The sequence below is a fragment of the Poecilia latipinna genome, unplaced genomic scaffold, assembly GCF_001443285.1.
Source record: "Poecilia latipinna isolate Pla-1442-1.1 unplaced genomic scaffold, P_latipinna-1.0 Scaffold153, whole genome shotgun sequence".
Classification (NCBI taxonomy): domain Eukaryota; kingdom Metazoa; phylum Chordata; class Actinopteri; order Cyprinodontiformes; family Poeciliidae; genus Poecilia; species Poecilia latipinna.
The window spans coordinates 437,878-457,904 of record NW_015112769.1 but is presented as its reverse complement, the minus strand read 5'-3'; the positions used below and the strand labels follow the sequence as shown (position 1 = coordinate 457,904).

At 35.2% G+C, this 20,027-nt stretch overlaps 2 protein-coding genes across 4 annotated transcripts; one reads left to right on the top strand and one right to left on the bottom strand.

Annotated features, from left to right (window-relative positions):
- Positions 1 to 1,005: 1,005 nt before the first annotated feature.
- Positions 1,006 to 9,564, bottom strand: LOC106945636 (heterogeneous nuclear ribonucleoprotein Q). 3 transcript variants are annotated; one of them, XM_015029461.1, is made up of 12 exons: positions 9,397 to 9,564; positions 7,766 to 7,925; positions 6,907 to 7,025; positions 6,608 to 6,715; positions 6,368 to 6,481; positions 5,970 to 6,146; positions 5,678 to 5,813; positions 5,100 to 5,305; positions 4,545 to 4,694; positions 4,336 to 4,457; positions 3,841 to 4,166; positions 1,006 to 2,540 (listed from the first exon to the last, which is right to left on the bottom strand). In XM_015029461.1, exons 2-12 carry the CDS (start codon positions 7,911 to 7,913, stop codon positions 2,515 to 2,517), a joined length of 1,632 nt encoding a protein of 543 aa, XP_014884947.1. In that variant the 5' UTR covers positions 7,914 to 7,925; positions 9,397 to 9,564; the 3' UTR covers positions 1,006 to 2,514. The 3 variants fall into 3 exon arrangements, with proteins under 3 accessions (XP_014884947.1, XP_014884945.1, XP_014884948.1); XM_015029459.1 differs by having other exon boundaries at positions 1,006 to 2,543; positions 9,397 to 9,563; XM_015029462.1 differs by lacking the exon at positions 7,766 to 7,925 and having other exon boundaries at positions 1,006 to 2,543; positions 9,397 to 9,561.
- Positions 9,565 to 15,298: 5,734 nt separating this feature from the next.
- Positions 15,299 to 19,045, top strand: cga (glycoprotein hormones, alpha polypeptide). Its single transcript, XM_015029447.1, has 4 exons — positions 15,299 to 15,412; positions 15,497 to 15,608; positions 16,931 to 17,118; positions 18,777 to 19,045. The coding sequence occupies exons 1-4, from the start codon at positions 15,410 to 15,412 to the stop codon at positions 18,852 to 18,854; spliced, it is 381 nt and encodes a 126-aa protein (XP_014884933.1). The 5' UTR covers positions 15,299 to 15,409; the 3' UTR covers positions 18,855 to 19,045.
- The last annotated feature ends 982 nt before the right edge of the window (positions 19,046 to 20,027 follow it).

The following is a 20,027-nucleotide window of genomic DNA, read 5'->3' as shown; positions in this document are numbered from 1 at the left end:
AACCTTATTATTCATGTGAAGAGTTTGAAATACATTGAACGTTATGGTTCATCTATGCCTTGCACTGCATTTGCCTACCAAGATGGTGCAGAATACATCTGGTTCAGACTTGTAGGAACTATGTACACACCCTCTGCAGAATCATGTTCAAGGGCACAAATACAACTTTTAAATCCAAATCTACTTACAAAAATGTTGAATTCAACTCAAATTTATTTTCTCCAAGTGTTCTGGGAACCATCTGTTGTCATGGTAACTGGGACTTCCTGTACTCATTGACTCTAAAGTACATCTTGGTTCATCCACATCTGCTTTTAATTGCAAATGAGGATTGACCTAGGTCCCGTTTTCATTGCGTTTTTCAGTTTTCTTGAATGGAGCCCAAAATAATAAACTGGAAATTTTTCATTTAACAAGGAAAAATTATTTGAAGTTTTGGATCTGTGATTCCATTCTTGCAAAAAAATAATTAAAATAGTTCCTTAGTTTACTGATCACTAGTGTTAGGGCCATGAAATTAAAAATGACAAAAGTTATGAAATTATAAGAATACATTCATATTACGAGAATAAATTAATAAAACTACAAAAGTCAAAATTATACAAATAAAGTCAAATTATGAGAATAGTCAGATCACAAGAACAGCCAAGAAGTCACGTTACAACTATTCTCATAATGAGCTATCTTGACTTTATTCACATTCAAATACAACATATTTTTAAAAATTTTAAATTTTGGCCTGAGTACTTTGGAACTTAGATAAAATGTTTTAACATTTTTCCAAATTTAAATAAATTTTAAATAAAAATATTTTGACAAAAACAGCTACTTAATTTTAAACCATCGACTTTTCCATTTCCTGGATCAAACTGAATGAGTCGAGTATTCAAATAAAAATAATGGATTATATTGGCCTGATATATTTATATCCCAAACTAAAATAATTGTTAGCTCTCAGCACAGCCGCTCACCACCAACATTTACCCAGACAGTAAGACGCAGATAGAAATCAAAAACTTTATTACAAAAATAAGTTACACTCACCTCCATTTTACAGTATAAAACAATTTATTTGCAGGAATGCAAAAAATGTTGTTGGCCACCAACAATAGTTTAAAACTGCTAACATGTTGTTTTTTTTTGTTTATGCGTGTATGTTTTTTTTTTTTTTTTTTTTTTCAAAAGGTGGTTGTTATGCTTTTTTTTACTGAGGGAGTTAACTGTATAGAAAACTGGGATTGACAAACAGTTTCCTTTATGCTATACTTGGAAACAAATCATTCACTGCAGTATCCCTTCTACCACTGTGGGTCTGGGATCCCTTCTACAACCACAGCAGCTGGAGTTAGGCACGCTTTCTGACTGCAAAATATGGCAATTCAGTCATCAGGTCAACTACGCTGGGCGCCATTTATGATGCAGGAAGGGATCATTCGAGATGATCATGATTTTACATGATGGTTTAGAGTTTGCTGACATTATTCTGATGGTGTTTGAAAATGTGTTTCATGAATATAAAAACCCTCCCAGCAGAATAAAACAGTGGCACAAAAGGGACACTGCAGGGCCTTAATTTTTGTATTTTTTTGTTGTTTTTTTTTTTAAATCAAAAGGCATTTGGATGCCTTCTGATTTTAAGCCTTTACAAAACGTAACATTTTCCGAAAAACTATACAACCAGTAACTACATACTCTGAAGAAGCAAGGCAGCTAATTCAGTTCAAAATACGATAAAAGCAGGGCTCGTTTTTAGACTCATCTTATGAGATTGTTTTGCATGCCCAGCTTGACTGTTTACAGCCTGCAGAGCTGCAGCGAAAAGGAGTATATTACATTAAGTACATCGTTTTAGCGCTGCAGCTCTTGTGCATATTGTTTGCAAACAAGCCCTGCTTTCATCTATATAGTTTCCCTATTTACAGTACAGGCCGGGTAGTTTAGTCCTCTGTACTGAGGTAGTCAACCAACCCTTAAAGACCAGTTCTGAAAAGAACCACTTTCCTGGAATGCCTGACTTATCCATGCCAGGTGGGTACACCCTAAAACCCTGCAAATGTTCGATTTCAAACATCCAGATCAAACAATAACATGGATATTTAGACAATAAAAATTGCGATTAGCACAAAAATATACAATAGTATCAAGCTCCTTTGAGCCACTTCAAACCTAACAACTTAAAAAGTGCAATTTCTTCAATAATCTGTTTTTTTCTTTTAAATGGCATGTTCGGGGGCAGGGAAGGGGCAGATTGTAAGGGCAATTCATAGATAGAGCCCTGAGAACCAGGGCGACGTACAGGCTGACATGGGTTTATATTCAAAAATCTGATCGTTTTCTTTTAGGGTGACGGTTTCTGGGGGAGAAGCGAAAATAAAATGGGTGGAAGGGAGATGTTGTTTCTTCTTCTGTAAGGCTGGAATTTCACTGGACCTTTGTTGTTGCTCTCGTCATTTCAACATCCATTGCAGCTTATGGTGTAAACCCACACATCGAGTCAGTCTCCACTGGGACAGGTCAGGAACGCCCTCGGCCTCGTTTCCCTGCTGAATGCAGAATAAACAAAACAATTACATCCAGGTATGGACTAGGACGGCCTCGGAATGGCTAATGCATCCAACATAAATGCTACACTACAGATAGGCCATGCTAATAACGGCTAGCTAGCATGGCCACCAATTACGCCAATTAGAACGTTTAACAGTGCATTCATGAGGTTGATTGACAGCATCAAGACCCTCCTCCCAGCTCTGATTGGTTGTTTCTGGTGCATTACATGACAATTTTATCATATGTTAAACACTTAAATTTATACACTGCAGCTTTAAGCCTCAAATGTTTTATTTTTTTATATTTTACACTTTTAAAATTTATACATGCAGCCACTAGGAAAAATCCATAAAAATTCAAATTGTAAATTGTTAAATCTGTTTCCATGGAGCGTAAATTTTTTTTTTCAGGCCAATCAGGACCAAACTGAAGGTTTAATAATTGGTAATGACTTTCAGAGAAAGAATCTTAAATAGTTTAATTGAATCTAGCTAAAGGTTTTTATTACTTCACATCAAAATGTTGCCAAGAGATTCTGGTTCCCTTCAATCACTTTAACCAAAAAGACATTGAATTTAAGTTTCTGCTTTGACCTTTTTTTGATGTAAAATTGCATTTCCATATACGTCTCTGCCCCCCATCTGTTTAACAACAGTAAGACCTGTTACACAGGTCTTACTGTGTAACAGGTCTTACCTGTTAAAATCTAACTTAAAACTTAGATTTTAAGTTTTAAAAACAAACTTAAGATGAATGTTTTTGTTTTTCAATGAAATTATAATTAATTCATAACTTAAATTTAAGTTAATCACATCTTAGTGATTTAAGTTTTACTGTACTTTAGGGGTTTTTGCTAATAATCTAAAAAATCGTTTTGTAAAGGGTTTTTTTTGCTGCCTTTAACAAAATTTAGCCAGTCGCTTTCTTTTTTGTTCATGTAAATTTTTTAACAGTTGTTTTTTCTAAAACATTTTTTGTTGCTTTACCACTTAATTTTAAAATATGTAATTATTTTTCATGGGGTTTTCTAACATCTAATGGTTTTCTGCTGCTTTATTTTTTAATTTGCATTAGTAACCATTTCAAATGTTATTTTGTTTTAAAATTAACGTTAGAGGTTTTGTCTCCCTCTAGTGTTTCATTATTACCATTAATTCAACAAAGCCTCTTCTTTTAACTGTAAATAGTTTTCATGATTAGGCTTCAGTTTATTTAATTACCTCCTGCCGTTTTTGGCTCCCTCTCTGCGTATGAAACGTAACAAACTGAAATATTCAGCTGAACTTCCGGTACCTCTGATTGTTCCAAGGCCTCCGCGTTGGGTGAAGGCCAATCGGCCCCTGGGTGTGATGGCCCCGCGGCCTCTGGTCTGGCTGGTTCCTCCGCGGACGCCTCCTCTGGCTCCTCTGGCCCCTCGCACAGACCCTTGGAAGTCGTCGTAGCCGTAGTAGGGGTCGTCGTAGCCTCCCCGGTAGTTGTGGTAGTCGTAGCCGTAGTAATCGTAGTAATCTTCATAGCCGTAGTAATCATGGGCGTAAGAGTAGCCGCCCCTCCCTCCTCTTGCTCTGCCTCTTGGTGGCGGCATGTGAGGCGGCCCGTAGTAGTAGTATTCATCATACCTGGGGAGAAACACCAACGTTGAACAATTCTTACAGAAAGTGACAATTTAGTGATTTATTGGTATTATTTTAGCTGAAGCAGAATGAAATAAATACAGCAGGGTCTCACTTGTAGCAGAGTTAATTACAAGCTGCCAACCCTAGCCTGAGAAGCATTGTTCTTGCTTACATTTGCGTTTTGGCGGCTTGTCTCTGGGCTTTGCGTTCTTTCCTCTTCTGGTCAGGCGGCTTGGCAAACACGATTTCAATGTGCTCTCCTTCCAGTTCTTTGCCATTGAGCTCAGCTAACGCCTAAAAACAGGAAAAGGTTGTTTGTTTTTCTTTAACCCGTGGTTATCAGTCTAATCTGTAGCATTCATTAGATTTTTTCTTTCGTACCTTCACAGCACCATCTCGTTCTTCAAAGTGGATGAAGGCGTAGTCTTTCAACTTTTTGACTCTCTCCAGTTTTCCAAACTGATTAAATGTTTTTTCAAGCGTCTCCTCTGTAACAGTGCTCGCTAAATTCCTCACAAACAGCACCTTCACCTGTGAAAGGGGAGGTTTTTATTTTTTATGAAATGGATAATTTGGGACAAAACATGATTAGCGCCACTGGGGGGAAAAAAAGAAAAGCAGAACAGACTTTTTTCCTCCTCAGAGTTCTGACTAAGCTCAAATGATTAAAGTCAGAGGGGGAAAAAAAAGGATTCAGAGAGAAAAAACAGAATTCCGAGAAAGAAGAAAAAAAGAATTCCGAGGAAAAATAAATTGGAATTCAGAGGAAAAAAAAATCTAAGTAATGCAAAATTATGAGAAAAAAGTGAGAATTCTTAAATTTGAATTCATAACTGAGGGGGGGGAGAGTCAGACTTTTTTTTCCCCCCATTGGCCCTAATCATCTTCCGTAACTTGGAGACAACACGGCAGCTTCGTTAAATCTCTGCAGCTCACCTTAGCCATGACTTCTGGGTCTGGGTCCTCAATCGGGTCGGCCCATTCCACCGTCACCACGTTTCCCCACACCTTGACCTTTCCACTCATGAGTCTGCGGCGAGCCTGAGCCGCCGTCTTGTGGTCTTCATACTCCAGGAAGCAAAAGCCTCGGTTCTTCTTCTTGTCGTCTGGCTGGTGGTATAATATGACATCATTTAGACCTTCTGCAGAGACAAAAAGCAAGAAGAGAAAAACTGTAAGTTATTTTTTCCAGACAAAACATGTTCACAACTGCTTGCAAACAAATACAAATATTACAATATAATTAATGGTGGTCAACAAAGAAAATTACCAAAACTGTCCTTGCTGCATTTGCAAATAATTTAAAATGTCTAAATTTAATTGACAAACATTAAATCTTGACTTATTTTTAAGTCAAATATGCAACACTAACTCAAATCCAGTCAACTATTCAGACAAAAGCAAATAATTTTTATTTTCTCCAATAACATAAAAGCCGTACCTGCAAACGGAGAAAAACAAACATTAAGCTGCAGAAATACTGCTGAGCTGCACAGAAAAACCACCAGACTCACCTGTAACTTTAGCAAATTCTTCAACAATCTGCTCTTTTGTTTTACTCTTGGGGATGGAGCCAACAAACAGTCTATTATTGGCCACAGAAATGCATACGCCAATGTGTTTACCCGGTCGAATTTCATTGTTGTTGCACTGTGGATGTTCAGAAAACAGTTTGAAGTTAAAATCTGAATAGATAGAAAAAAAAACCCTATCTAGGTGCATCTGTAAAATAATAGCAAAATGAATGCAACATAATGTTCCCTCAGTCAAATATTAAGTATCATAATTGTAGAGGAGCATGCATACCAGCTTGACAGCTTGCTGTGCAGATTCTTTAGTGCAGTAAGTGACAAAGGCATAGCCTCTGTTGAGGCCACTGAGAGGATCCATCATCAGGCGCAGGTCCCAGATGGTGCCAGCTTTCTCAAACAGTGGAACCAGCTCATCCTCAAACAGGTCTCTGGGAATCTTCCCCACAAATATCTGCATGAAAACAATAATCTTACTTCAAAATGTCAAGAGTAGAAGTACGGACGACATTTTGGGGAAGGCACCCAGTCAGCTCTTAGCGGTAAAACATCACTGTAACCTTGGTTACTACGGGTGACAACAACAAAAGTCATCATTTGGACACCTGGAGTGAAAAAACACTTCAAGCAGTTCAAATATGAATAAACCAGAGAATAAAGATGGAAGTTATGTACCTCTGTACCGATGGTGGGCTGGGCTCCTGTATGGGCAGACTCTGGTGGAGGACCCCCATACTTTCTTTGCCCAGTTGTTACATCAAGCGTATAACCAGTCCTATCCAGCAGAGCCTGAAATGAAACAGAAAAGAAGCAACTTTAACAATAAACACTTAAAAAAAATCATTATACTATTTAATTTTCTCACTGTTCAAAACAAAAACTGCTAACATATTGATTCAAAGCACCGATTCTCACTTTGATTTTGGCTTCATCTGGTCCTTTGTTGGTGTCCGACACTTTGGTCCCTTGTTTCTCTCTCTGTCTGTAAGTCTTCATCACGCCACAAAGAAAGGCACTTTTGTTCTGGAAAGACACAGAAAAATCAAAAACAAGGAAATAACAGAAAAACATCATGAAGAAACCAGATGCTGTCATTTATGTAGGTCACATTTTATTTTCCACACTCATCTAAAAGCAACAACAAACAGATTTGCTCTATATTACAAAATACGAATAAAGTAGTGTTTTCTTGTTCAGCAACACGTCCTGCATACCTGAACATGTGAGAGGTCGCTGTCCTTGAATTGTAAAAGGACTTGGAGAGCACCTTCTTCGTTGAATTCTTTCAGAGCCTCGATTGCTCGGTCATCTAAATCACTGTGTGACACCAAACCTGCAGGATGGACGACAGAAAAGTGCTACCAACAGTAAACACTGAAAACTTTCACCACCTGTGAAAGAAAAATCCATGTGCAAACTTTTCTACAGCAGCTCCTTTATTAATAAATCACTGTGACAGCTAGAAAGAAAAGGGGGGAACTGCACAAGCCTAATCAAATGGGACTGAAGCTGTGGACAAGTTCAGAAGAATTAATCACAACATATGCAAAAGTGTAATGTGATACGCTGTAAGTCTTTCATACTGTATTACAGGAGATTTTAACTGAACCATAATACATTTCCCCTGTATGGCGGGCCATCACCTGTCCGAGGCAGCCACACCAGACAGCTGCCACCATTGTTTCTGTTGCAGCCCCATCTGGCCCAAACTAGCAGCTAACATGTGACCAACCCCTCCCAAAAAAAAATAAAAAAATATATCTAAATCTAGCTTAAAATCTAAAATCATTTGGATGTAGAGTAGGGTCATAAAAAATACTCTGGGGGATTTATTTATCAATCAAGACACCATATTGGGAATGAATATTCTGTGTTTTTAGTAGACATTTTAATCACATATTGTATAATTAAATATTTTTGAAGCACTGCAGTACCCATTTTGGTTGGAAACCACAAAAAGTTGCTTCAGGATCCCAATTCCCCCATTCAAAAAGGTGATAAAATGACAATACATGCATGAATTCATACAAAGAATTGCATATTGAATATGCAAGTGTATTCATAATGCCTTACCTGCTATGTAAATTTCATCTAGTTTTTCAGCAACTTTCTGTGGTAAACCAGCTTCTAATAAAGTCTGGAAGTGCTCAGAATGGGTAACTGCAGCAGAGGTGTCCATTGGCTCTTCTGGACCATTTCCATTTATATGTTCTGTGGCCATGTCTCCAGAAATCTGTATAAATGCAATGAGCCAAATTAATCCTGGGTCTTTGGATGTGTTAAAGCCTCAGATTTGTCAACAATATCATCTTAAAAATACAGAAATGCAAACAAAAAAATGTGATCCTGGTATATGGAGTCATTTTTTACACTTTTGTTCAAAATATCTTACAAGGGGCATTCCAGTGTGAAATAAACTTTGCTTTTTGTGGCTGGAAACTTCTTCCTATCTTGACCTTTTTTTTTACTGGCAGCTTCCAGCTTGGAAGAAGTAACAAACGTGAACAGTGTGCACAAGACAGACAACGCACATACCAAATTGTTACACATTAAACAGAGAAAATTGCGTCTTATTGTGGCATTCTGATTTGGTTTGGCTTAGTTTTACTCGCAGGATCCGCTATGCTCTCCTAATTGCATGTTAGCCGATCTTCTCACTGCTGACTTCAGCTGATATACGTGTTCAGACAATGTTCCCCGGCTTCCGGTGGCTGACCGTTGAGTACAAATGTGCTGCTTTATTTTTGGGTGGCACAAAATAAATGCTCCAAATTTCACTCAAACGTAATCTGTAATTCGTGGTATTTAATTTGTACTGCTGCACGGTAATAGACAACTTGTGCAGATTTAAGATAAAACTGTTCTCTTCGCATTTCAAAACTCAGCAAAGCCAATTCTGATTTGGGCGGACAGATGCCTGAATTATTTCTTCAAACGTTTGCTAATCAATCTCACAAACACGTGCTGTCTGTAGTCAAAGGATAAATGCTAATTACAAATGTATATTTCACTCTCAGAAACAAACTATGCTGAATTTTAGTGCATAAATGCATGAAGATATTTATAGTTTGTTATTTTTAATGTGTTTAAGATGTTGTGTTTAGCGCCTGACACTAAAGATACTGTTAGCAGGCTAGCCGGCTAGCGCGCACAGCTAACTACGGACCCTTTCTGGGACAATAACACGAGACTCATGTGTGCGTTTTTAGTAGGAACTACCGCCATTGATTTAATAAACAGAAGATAGAGCTTACAGTATAGTTGTAAGACGTTGTCAACATCTTTTGCGCATATACCAAGCTCCCCTATTGAGCCTTATTAGCATAAATTGACAATGAGCATGTCAGATCCATGATCTGTCAAAATGAGCTAGCTGGAGCTAGCATGCTAACTCGCACGGTATTACCACTGAGGCCATTGTTAGAACGTCATTTGTTGGTAGACTTCACCAAGTGACAAAGCGCGCTTTTTATATTTAATATGACTTAACGAGGCCTGGAAAGCTAAGTGCTTAGCTCAACGGATGCGTGGTTAGTCAACGTGCCGCCACATAGGAAGAGTCCATTTTCAAAAAGCCGGTCTGGACAACTCGTTCCCAACCACCACCAGTTTCCACATTGTTTGAAACAGCACCGCACGATTCCGGGGTTTTTAGCGCTGAATAAAACAACATTAACGAGACTTTTGAGAAGCATTCGCCCTACCTGCCGCTGGTACACCAATGAATGTGGTGCTGATTGTATAGGAAGATAAACGTGATATTTAAAAGACGGAAAAAGTGTAAAACTCCCGGCAATGGTCCGACTTCAGTCATTCACTCTTGATGATGTAAAATGGCTGCCACGTTCACGCCTCGAGTTTTGTCTCGTCGATGGGGTTTCTTGGACAGCCCTGCACGGGCTTGCCTTGTAGAGCGGCGGGTCATCCGCAGCATCATTCGACACAATTACAGCGAGGACAACGGACGGGTTTGTCTCCCAACCACGGCATTTTAACTGTTAAAACCACGTTTTTTTATTCTTTAAACTACGATAGTGAAACAAACATTTACAGACAAAATGTAACTTTTACTAAATGAGTCCAGTCCGGTAATAAAAACGTCAATTTTTAAAAAGATTAAGAAATATAATGAAAAAAAAACCCCGAAAAAGATACAAAAACAATGTTGCTATAATGCCAACTACAGTGTCTTGCAACAAATATTTATACTACTTGAAAATCACAAGTCACAACCACAATCTTGAACGGATTTTATTGGGATTTTACAGATAAGGGCGGTTCTAGGCCAAATTTACAAGGGGGACAGGGTGGGGCACTTATTTTTTCATGGGGACACAGAACAAAGAATGATTAATAAATATGTATGTATGGCTGTATTTCATAGTTATATATATTAAGTGAGCCAAAGAGCCACCAAGTGTCTCTGCTGCTGCATGTTGCAGACCCCTGATCTTGCAAATGAAAATTGTGATTCCATCTCAATATGGCTAAACCTAAATCTGCAACATCTTAATTTTTAATTCACAAACTATTAAAGATTAAAACAACAAAAAAGTTGAATTAAGATACAGTTTCTGTGCCAGCACATGTTATTCTAAGGAATTTATTCAGTGTAATCTGTTATGCACAGGTGTTATAACAGAGACCAGGAACAGTTAAACAAGGGTACAGCCCTTGGTGGCCCCTGTATAGAACCGCCCATGTTCATAGAACAGCAAAGAATATGCCATAATTGTATTGTGAAAGGAAAATTAAACATGGTTTTCTAAACTTTTTGCAATTAATATTAGATGGCATATATTTAGTTACATTTACTTATGTAATATTTTGACAAAAAAAGATAGTTTTAGGAATAGTTTCCCTGCACCATACTTTTATTTTAGTCATATTATTATGACCAAGAGACATTTCTTACCCATCAGCCATCACCATGTTGATTTACTGCTATGTGGTCATTTTGACCATGTCTGTTTTTATGTCTGTTTTAGTTTTCAATTAATGTTTTATAATTTGCTGATTGCTATATGATAAGTAATTATTTATAGTCTTTTTTTTAAAGTAAGACATTGTTTTATCTGGAGAATTGCACCCAGATTTCATTGTACAATGTTTATTGTTACAATGATATTAAAGATGCTATTCTATTTTATTCTTTTCTACTCTATTATTATAATTTTTTACCAAAATTGTACCAAACAGACACACACCTATATGTGAAAAATTCCCTTCTCACCCTCTGCGGGTGGTCTCTTTCATCCTCTGAGCTCAGGTCCTCTACCAGAATAAGTCAGTCAGTAAATATGCTGCAAAAATATTTAGTACATAGCAGGAGTGTCTAACAAAGTGTGTTCATGAGATGAACACACTTTTACACATTTCTCATGTTTTAACATTAAAATTATTGTTAAGAAGTGTAATTTCTTAATTATCCTGAATCTTGACTTTTACTCCAAGCTGCTCTCATGACCTCTGGACTTTATGGACCTGTAAGGACTGAACCTGTAACAGGTCTTTCATGCCACCGTGTGGTGAAACTGTCTGGCTCTCTTTCATCCACTGTTAGGAAACCAGAAAAAGTAAATTATAAAATTTATAATAATAAATAGGTGAAAAAGAAATCCAGAAATACTTGAAAAATAATTTAAAAAAAAAACTTTTCCCAAGCAGGGACAGAACGATCTAATATATCAAATATAATTTTATATTTTCTATTCAATTTATTTAAGTTTTGAATAAATATTTTTCAAACTCAAGTTGTATTGAGCCTGCGACAGACTGGCGACCTGTCCAGGGTGACCCCGCCTCTCGTTAGCTAGAAAGGCACCAGCATCTCCCGACCCCAGGGGACAAGGTGTTAGAAAATCGATGGAAGTTGTATTGAACACATTTTGATGCATCAATAGACAATAGTTTGGATTTGACATTTAGCAATTAAAAGATTACAAGAAGAAAAATAACAAATGAAAAAAAACTAAGGTAACAGGAAGTACATATTTTTCTTGCAGATTATTTTTGGCATGAACTCAGTTCTACAGACTGAAACTGAGTCCAGTAATTTGTAATTTTGACTCACTGGCCACTTTATTAGGTACAATTCAACAAGAAATGTTCCATATTAATGACAGACTCTGACCTGAACATTCAGAGCCACATAAAGGCAGTTACAAAGTCAGCCTTCTATCACTGGAAGAACATTTCCAGGATTAAAGGAATATGTTCCAGAAAGATCTAGAGAAACTCATCCATTTATGTTTAGTTGCATTGATTACTGCAACAGTGTCTTCACAGATCTGTCTAAGGAGAAAGCTGCAGCTGATCCAGAATGCTGCTGCTGGCGTTCTGACTAAAACCAGGAAAATAGAGCACATCGCCAGTCGCTACACCGGCTCCCTGTAGCTCAAAGAATAGACTTAAAGATGCCTTTTCTCTTTTAACTTATTTATTATTTTTCACATTTGGTTATGAATGTGTGGATTTAAAACAGTTATTCATTGTATAGACACTGGATTGCTACTTTGTTCTGTTGTTGCCAGTTTGCTTGTTAGACAAAAATTTTCACGTTTTTGTACAAACGCTTATAAAAAAATACACAGCCATTTTTTTGGCAATAAGTTAATATTTTTTGGTGTCTGGAAAATGAGCCATTTCAAAAATTTCCTGATTAAGTCAGATTTGGTCTCTGTTATCTAGCAACCCCAGTAGAGTTTAGCCCATTACCCAGCAACCTAAGCTGAGCTCCATTATGTTTGGTCAGCTTATTTTACCGCTGCATGCGCTTTAAAATGGCTGCTGGAAAATATAAAAAGTGTTTTGTTGTTGACTTACCATCCAGAAACCGCTTGCTGCATTCTTGCTTGTTGTGCAGGAAGCTCCACTTCTGCTTTTCAAAGCTGTACGTTTGTATAATTGTACATCTATTGGCAGCCATTTTCACGTGCGTGTGTAAACATAGAGCTGATTATTTGGATTTAAAGTGACAAGAGGCGATAAAACGGGTCAAAATAGGCAGAACTGAGCAGACTAAAATCTCATTGTATGAGAATATTTTGTACAAAAAATGTCATGAAAATGTCTTGTATAGGCCACTACTACCTCTTTAATTTAGCATGTTTGCTGTAATACAACAAAATCATCTAGTTTTCAGTTTATTTTGGGCTTGATTCAATACATTTATTTTCAGTAATTTGTGCCACCTTATTTCAAAATGCTTGCTATATTTAGCCAAGTTTAAGAAAGAATAAAAGCTGATTTGGTTGCAGCAAAGTTGGCTTTCCAGTAAAATTCTTTGGATTTTACTGGTTTTACTTTTGTTAAAATTTGGTTATAAAAACATGAATACTTTGTCTTGTACTTTACATTTTCCTGTGTAAGAAAATTATGTTGGTGACAATTTTTCTCCATCTGAATCTACGAGACAAATTTGTATCACTTTTGAATTGCAGTTGGGGGCCGCACAAAGTCAGTCCACGGGCAACAAATGGCCCCCAGGCCGCACTTTAGACACTCCTGCTTCGAGGTGAACATGAAACCAAGGCAACATCAGAAGAAGTTAAGCCACACCCACAATCAAGATGGGCTTCTGTCCAATCAGAAGGAGATTTACTTTCCAATGAACTTTAAATTAATCCTCAATTAAAGTTTGTTAAATGAACAAACATTAAAGATCCAGAATATTAAAGGTTTGTGTTTTAATTATTATGATTCTGTTTAAACTATCATTTCTGTTTGCTATTTCAGGCATTTTTTAAGCTTTGAAAGAAAAGAGGAAAAAAAACTGTCTGAGTGCTATTTTAAAAAAGCATAAGGCTACAAAATGACAAATTATTATTTTACAGTGTTGTCTCTTGTATTCACCGCTTGAGGGAGGATTTATCACCAAAACAACCAAGGACAGGAACATGGGCACTTAAGGGAACTCGCAAATTAAACCTAAAATAAATTATTCATCCTTGACATTTTCAGAGATCGCGGGTGGACAAATGGAAACTCCTTATCAGATATCAAATTCCTGCGGGTTTATTCATGGAATCCATCCTGGATATTCAATGAAATCATCCTAAGAACAGGAAAAAATACAAAGAGAACACTGCAAAAACACAAACTCTTACAAAGTAGTTTTTAGTTTCCAATGGAAATATCTCAGTACACTTGAAATTAAACAAAACTAGCTTACAAGTTACTTTTCAGCGACATATAGGAATGTTTTTAGAGTCAATAATTTCTTAGAGTTGATGAAAAAGTAATAGTTTCACTGGCAGATTAATTCACTTACAACAACACAGTTTTTTCTTGCTTTTCATTAGCAGGAAATAATCTTACATCAGTTATTGTCTTCTCAAAACCCAAGTTGGTCGTGGCAGATGACTTTTAAGTGACTTTTATGAAAATATTGACTTTTAGAGGTATTTTTTACTACACTGTGCTTTTTATTTTAACTTAACTAATTTTATTATGAAGTATTACATCTCTTGTTTGTGTAAAAAATTGATGTGGACATGAAAATGAACTCACTTATGGTGCAGTTTAATGTGTTTATATAAATGCCAAAAAATAGCTAATAAGAGCTGCACTGCTCTGAAAGTGGATCATTTTTGATGAAGTGGCTTCACAGATGAATCTCCATCTAAAACATATTAAAACTTGTGACAAATGAAAACATGGCGATATCTAGAAACAACCAATTAGAGTCAGGAGGCGGGTCTTAGCGCTGTCAATCACCGTCCATTTCAGAAATTCCCAAGTGTTTTCCAGAAAAATTTTGCAATTTATCTAAAATGTCTGAGTTGTTTTTCTCAAAAATGTTTCACTTTTGGACCTCAGGAATTTTTTTCTTGGAAATTTCAGAGTTTTTTGCTTCAAAATTTTCAACTTTTGGAGTGCCAAAATGTTCTTGTTTTTTTTCTAGAAGATTTCTCATAATAATTTCAAATTTTCTGAGATTTCACATTTTAGACTTTTGGAGCTTAGACATTTCTCATTTTTTTCTAGAAAATTTCTCTGGTTAATCTCAACATTGCAGAGCTTTTTGGCAGAAATTTACTCCACCTTTTTATTTTTTCAGTCTACAAAGGCCCTGAAACGCCGTCATAATAACTTGCCTCATAATATCATAATAACTTGATATTTTTCAAAATGATGCCATTAGCATTAAATTTGGAAGTAATCGTTATCTTGCAATCGGAAGGTTGTCTGATTCCAGCCACATGTTGAGCTCAATCTGCTGCCCACTCCATGTTTCAGTGGATGTGACTCATGAGTAAAAGTTCATTTAACCTAAAAACACAATACTTACAGGCATAAAACTTCATGTTACTCCGATAAAAAACGCCTTCTTTATTGGTAAAATAACTCTGTAAGTGGTTTATGGTTGGACAAAAGCCCTAATTAATGTGAATTTTTCTGTCCTGATCTGATGGACGACAGCAACCTTGGGTAACCAGGTAACAAAAATCCAGGGATTAAACAGAACGACCATTGCCGGGATGGGGGAAGTATATTATGAGTTTCCACAACTTGTTCCAATCTTTCTGGGCTCTAGATGGATTAGAGGAAAGGAGGTAAAGTAAACAGTGAATCACAGAGATCAGCGATAAGGTTGGCAGGTATCACCTAATCCAGGAAGTAGCCAGGTATAAAATTAGCCACTGATTTGGTGGTTAGTCCTCAATATAAAGGAGTCTTGAAAAGAAGCGGAATGAAGACAAGCTTTATCGCAACATGGTAACAGCCTGCATCTTTCTATTTTATTTCCCTAAAACCGAACATATTCTTTAATAAATATGTCTTTTTGTCTCCGTGTTACAGGTGTCTGCTGTTACGACTATGGGCTGCATGAAGTCGGCTGCAGTGACTCTTCTTCTGTTGTCTTTTCTTCTGAACGTAGCTGATTCTTATCCCAAGTTCGACTCTTCAAGGAGTAAGGGTGGTTTGTTAGCAAAAAAAATTTAAAACATTTTTCAATTTAAAATTCAATGAATTTTTTTAAGCTTAGAAACAAGCTACAAGCAAACAAGCTGTTAGTTAAAAACATAAGAATTTATAACATTATTTGAGTTTCAGCTAAAAATTAAAGAACAAAGGAGACTATTTAAAACGATCAAAAAAAATACAAAACCTTACCAAGTACCTTTGGTTTAATTTGTAGTGCAAATATCTTAGTACAATTGAATTAAGACTAAACTAACTTACATATAACTTTTCAGGAAGATATAGGAGCTTGTTTAAGTCAATAATTCCTTAATATTGATTTTCCCATGTTATAAGTGAAATAATTTGTACTTTTTTCATCAATATTAAGGAATTATTAACTTAAAACAAGCTTCTATATCTTGTTTATATCCTTTATATTGAGGACTAATGCTCCAAATCAGCCAAAAAGTTGCTTATAAATTGTTTTTGTCTCATTGCAAGTGTACTGACATATTTCCACTAAACTAGACTAAAAATACTTGGTAGGTTTTGTGTTTTTGAAGTGTTTTTCACTCCTTCACTGCTTTTCTACACTGTAAAACCATTTGAGCCTCATTTAATTGTATCTACTAACTTTTACACTTTAAGTCAAATAAATCTTTCAAGTTTTAGATTTTGAACTTAAATATGTGAGTTTATACAACATAAACTTACAGTAGTAAGCTTTGTTAAGGTTTTATTATTTTTGTCATAACTCCACGTGAATATTATAGTTTTTAATGCAGCAATTAGGGATAGGGTTAGGGTTAGGGTTATTTCCCAGGATGCTTAGCTGCATGCTTTTGTATCTTGTGTTAATTTTGTGTTAAGTTTATCTGGCTCTTTTTTAAATTTTTATCCAACTGACCAAATCGTTAAGGGAAATATCTTCTCACATTGCTTAAGCTCTGTTCAAAAGAATTTAGTGTCATTTTTAATAAAATGCATTAAAATATATTTTGTTTGTGCAAATTGAATCATGAATTTAAATTGTAGTAAAAAGTATTTATTTCAACTGGATAACATGAGTGAAAATAATGCTGCAGTGTGTTCTCGTTCAACTAGGTGAGGGCAGATTCCTGGCATGATGTGAATAATTATTTGAAATAAAGTTATAGCTCATAATTGAAGATTAATAAAGCGTCAGAACATTAAAACAATGTTTAAACAAATTAACATTTGCTGTTAAATCACATTTTTTAACTTTAAATTCTAACTGGAAACAATGCTTTTTCTTTGAATTTTCAAACCCACCCTGGAGTGTTTCACAGTGTCTGTTTGGTTTTGCAGTGGGCTGTGGAAAATGCAGCCTGGTCCTGAACGACTTTCTTTCAAAGGACCATGCACAGATCTACCAGTGCAAGGGCTGCTGCTTCTCCCGGGCGTACCCGACGCCGCAGATGAAAATGCAGACGATGTCGGTCCCCAAGAACATCACCTCAGAGGCATCGTGCTGCGTTGCAAAGCACAGCTACGAGGTAAAAAATAATTAATTTAATTAAACTAGATGCATAAAGTGTTCACTGCAAAAACACAAAAACATACCAAGTACTTTTGGTCTAATTCCTAGTGCAAATAACTTAGCACACTTGAAAGCAATTATTATGGAAATGTTTATTTTATACATACTTCTATAATATATATATATATACAAAGTTAAAGAACACAGTCAACAATATACAAAGTTAAAGAACACAGTCAACAATTGTCAAGTGCCATTTTTACACATCAAAATGTCAATTAATATATAATAATAATATATAATAATGTTATAATGCTATACAATATATATATATATATATATATATATATATATTGTATAGCATTATACAGTATATTATCATTATTATTATTATTATTATATAATGGGAAAGCTAAAAATGACCGTAAAACATATCTATATCTAAAACATAATAAAAATTACTTAGTTTTGTCTTATTTCAAATGTACTAAGATATTTGAAAAATTATAAATGAAACATTAATCAACATTTTAATGTGTAAAAATGGCACTTGACAATTGCTGACTGTGTTCTTTAACTTTGTATTTTTTGTGTTTTATGATGTAAAGCACTTTGAACTGAAACGTGTTACACAAACAAACTTGATGCGACAGACTGGCGACCTGTCCAGGTGACCCCGCCTCTCAACCAGAACGTTAGCTGGAAAGGCAGCAGCACCTCCTGACCCCACTAAGAACAAGATGTTAGAAAATGGATGGATGGAAATAAACTTGATTGATTGATTTGTACTAGAAACTAGACCAAAATACTTGGTAAGATTGTTGTGTTTTTGCAGTGAACTTAATAATGAGTTACATTTTATAATAGTAATAATTTCTCAGCATTATATAGAAATTTGGTTTTTGTCAATAATTATTAAATGTTGAAGAAAATGTTAAATAATCTTTCTTTCCTCTAGCAGATTATTTAACTTACAACTAACACGTTTTCATCAATATTTATTATTTACTTAAAAAAAGCTCCTATATCATGCTGAAATAATACCTATGAGTTAATTTTGTCTTATTTCAAGTGAACTAGATGTTTGCCCTAGAAACTATAAAAAATACTTGGTGCGATTTTGTGTTTTTTATGTGTTTTTTTTTTTACAGCACTATGTCTTAGGAAAATGTTGTATTAATTGTAACAATATATTAATACAACACTTTAACAATGAAATCTATTTTATGTGTGCTTAAGCTGTATTTCATATATGTTTATATCATAAATTATGTTGTTCTCTATATTTTATACAAAAAGGCATTTTTGTTATTTCTTTCATTCATATTTGACAGTGTCAAATATGGACCACAATGTGTTAGCTAACATTCACTATCAAACGTTAGCATTTGATAGCATAGCTTTGGTAGCTAACATATCTATCAATTCTTATATTTATAGCTATGTGTTTGATACCTATCAAACGTTAGCTATCAAATGTAAATGTTTTATAGCAAATGTAGCTAAGATTTAACTATCAAATGCTAAACATCACCATTTGATAACTTTTTATATGTTTTTTGTCTACTTCTATGTACTGTTGCTGATTTTTCATAAAATTCAGCTTAAAAAATAAATAAAGCACACAATTAATCTATTTCTTATTCATTCCTGCTCATTGTTTCCTTCTTGCAGATGATGCAAGGCACCATCCCAGTGAGAAACCACACAGAGTGTCACTGCAGCACCTGCTATTATCATAAGTTGATATGAAACGTGGAAACCTGCAGGCTGTCTCTTTTGAAATGCACAAGCTGCTCTCTGTTTGGAAGCAGGTGTTGTTTATGTTAGCGTTTCTGTGTTTGTGATGTGTAACTAGCCATCCTGTTTGGATTGATAACTGTGTACCAATAACTGAGGACCTGAAGTTAATTAAAAAAGTGCACCAAGAGGTCATCATGAAAGTCTGGTGTCTTATTTATTTAAAAACTGTTTTATGTGATGTGAAACTTCAGGGCAAGTGATGCGATTGCAAAATTTATGTTCAAAATAAATTATTTTATAGGATCTGAAATGACTTATGTGAACAACTAACAACATTTTATGTAAATAAAGAAGTTTATGTTTTTTAATTTCAGTAAAAATCATATTTTATTAGCATTTTTTAAATAAATTCTTCTGGGGTTCTTCTTACAATGAATTCAGTTTGGTGTACTAAAATTAAAACTTTAAAGTGAAAAATGTTACCAGAAAACCTGAATCTTTAATGAAAAAATATTTTTTCCATTTCTGTCCAAATTTTCATATCTTATTAATAGAAAAAGTTTTATATATTAAGCGTTAATAAATTTTCTGCTTTTGTTGGGAAGTTTGGCTCTGATTTACAAGGTTGTGGGTCCCAGGGCCAGTAGATAGGGCTCTACTATAAAATACTATTTTACTAATGCAAATTACAGTATTTTAATATGTAGTGCCATACATTAGCAAGTATGAATTGGTGTATGGTAGGTTTTTTATATCCCCTAACTCCACATTGTTCCAAAAGAAATCGACTACAACTTCAGAATTTTCAAACACTTGAATATTGTTTATAATCATAAAATTTAATTTTAAAAAAATATGAATACAACTCATATAATTTGGGCCCATGAGTTTTATACAAAGTACAATATTTGTAAAACATCCATTAATCAAAAAAAGAGAAAAGACAAGAAAAAGTGTGAACAAGCAATTTATACAACTGTGTAGTGCCCCCTGCTGGGCTGTAGCTGCATAGAAATGACTTTTTGTCAGAGATAAAATTGAGCTCCCCCAACTGCTAACATATGAGACACCACTCCATTTTTGTTTGTGAAGAACAAAGAACTAACAGAGTTGGTAGTTATATTTACTTACATTTACTTACTTGACTAACTTTCTTGAAAAAAGAAAAAAAAAAAAGAAAAA

Excerpts from the sequence above, each read along its gene's own strand:
- LOC106945636 (XM_015029459.1), bottom strand. The coding sequence starts at position 7,913 with ATGGCCACAGAACATATAAATGGAAATGGTCCAGAAGAGCCAATGGAC. Across the intron at positions 6,147-6,367 it reads AGCCCACCATCGGTACAGAG|ATATTTGTGGGGAAGATTCC; the intron begins GTACATAACTTC and ends GTTTTCATGCAG. Across the intron at positions 5,814-5,969 it reads CACAGCAAGCTGTCAAGCTG|TGCAACAACAATGAAATTCG; the intron begins GTATGCATGCTC and ends GAACATCCACAG.
- cga (XM_015029447.1), top strand. Across the intron at positions 15,609-16,930 it reads CAAGTTCGACTCTTCAAGGA|TGGGCTGTGGAAAATGCAGC; the intron begins GTAAGGGTGGTT and ends TTGGTTTTGCAG. Across the intron at positions 17,119-18,776 it reads TTGCAAAGCACAGCTACGAG|ATGATGCAAGGCACCATCCC; the intron begins GTAAAAAATAAT and ends TCCTTCTTGCAG.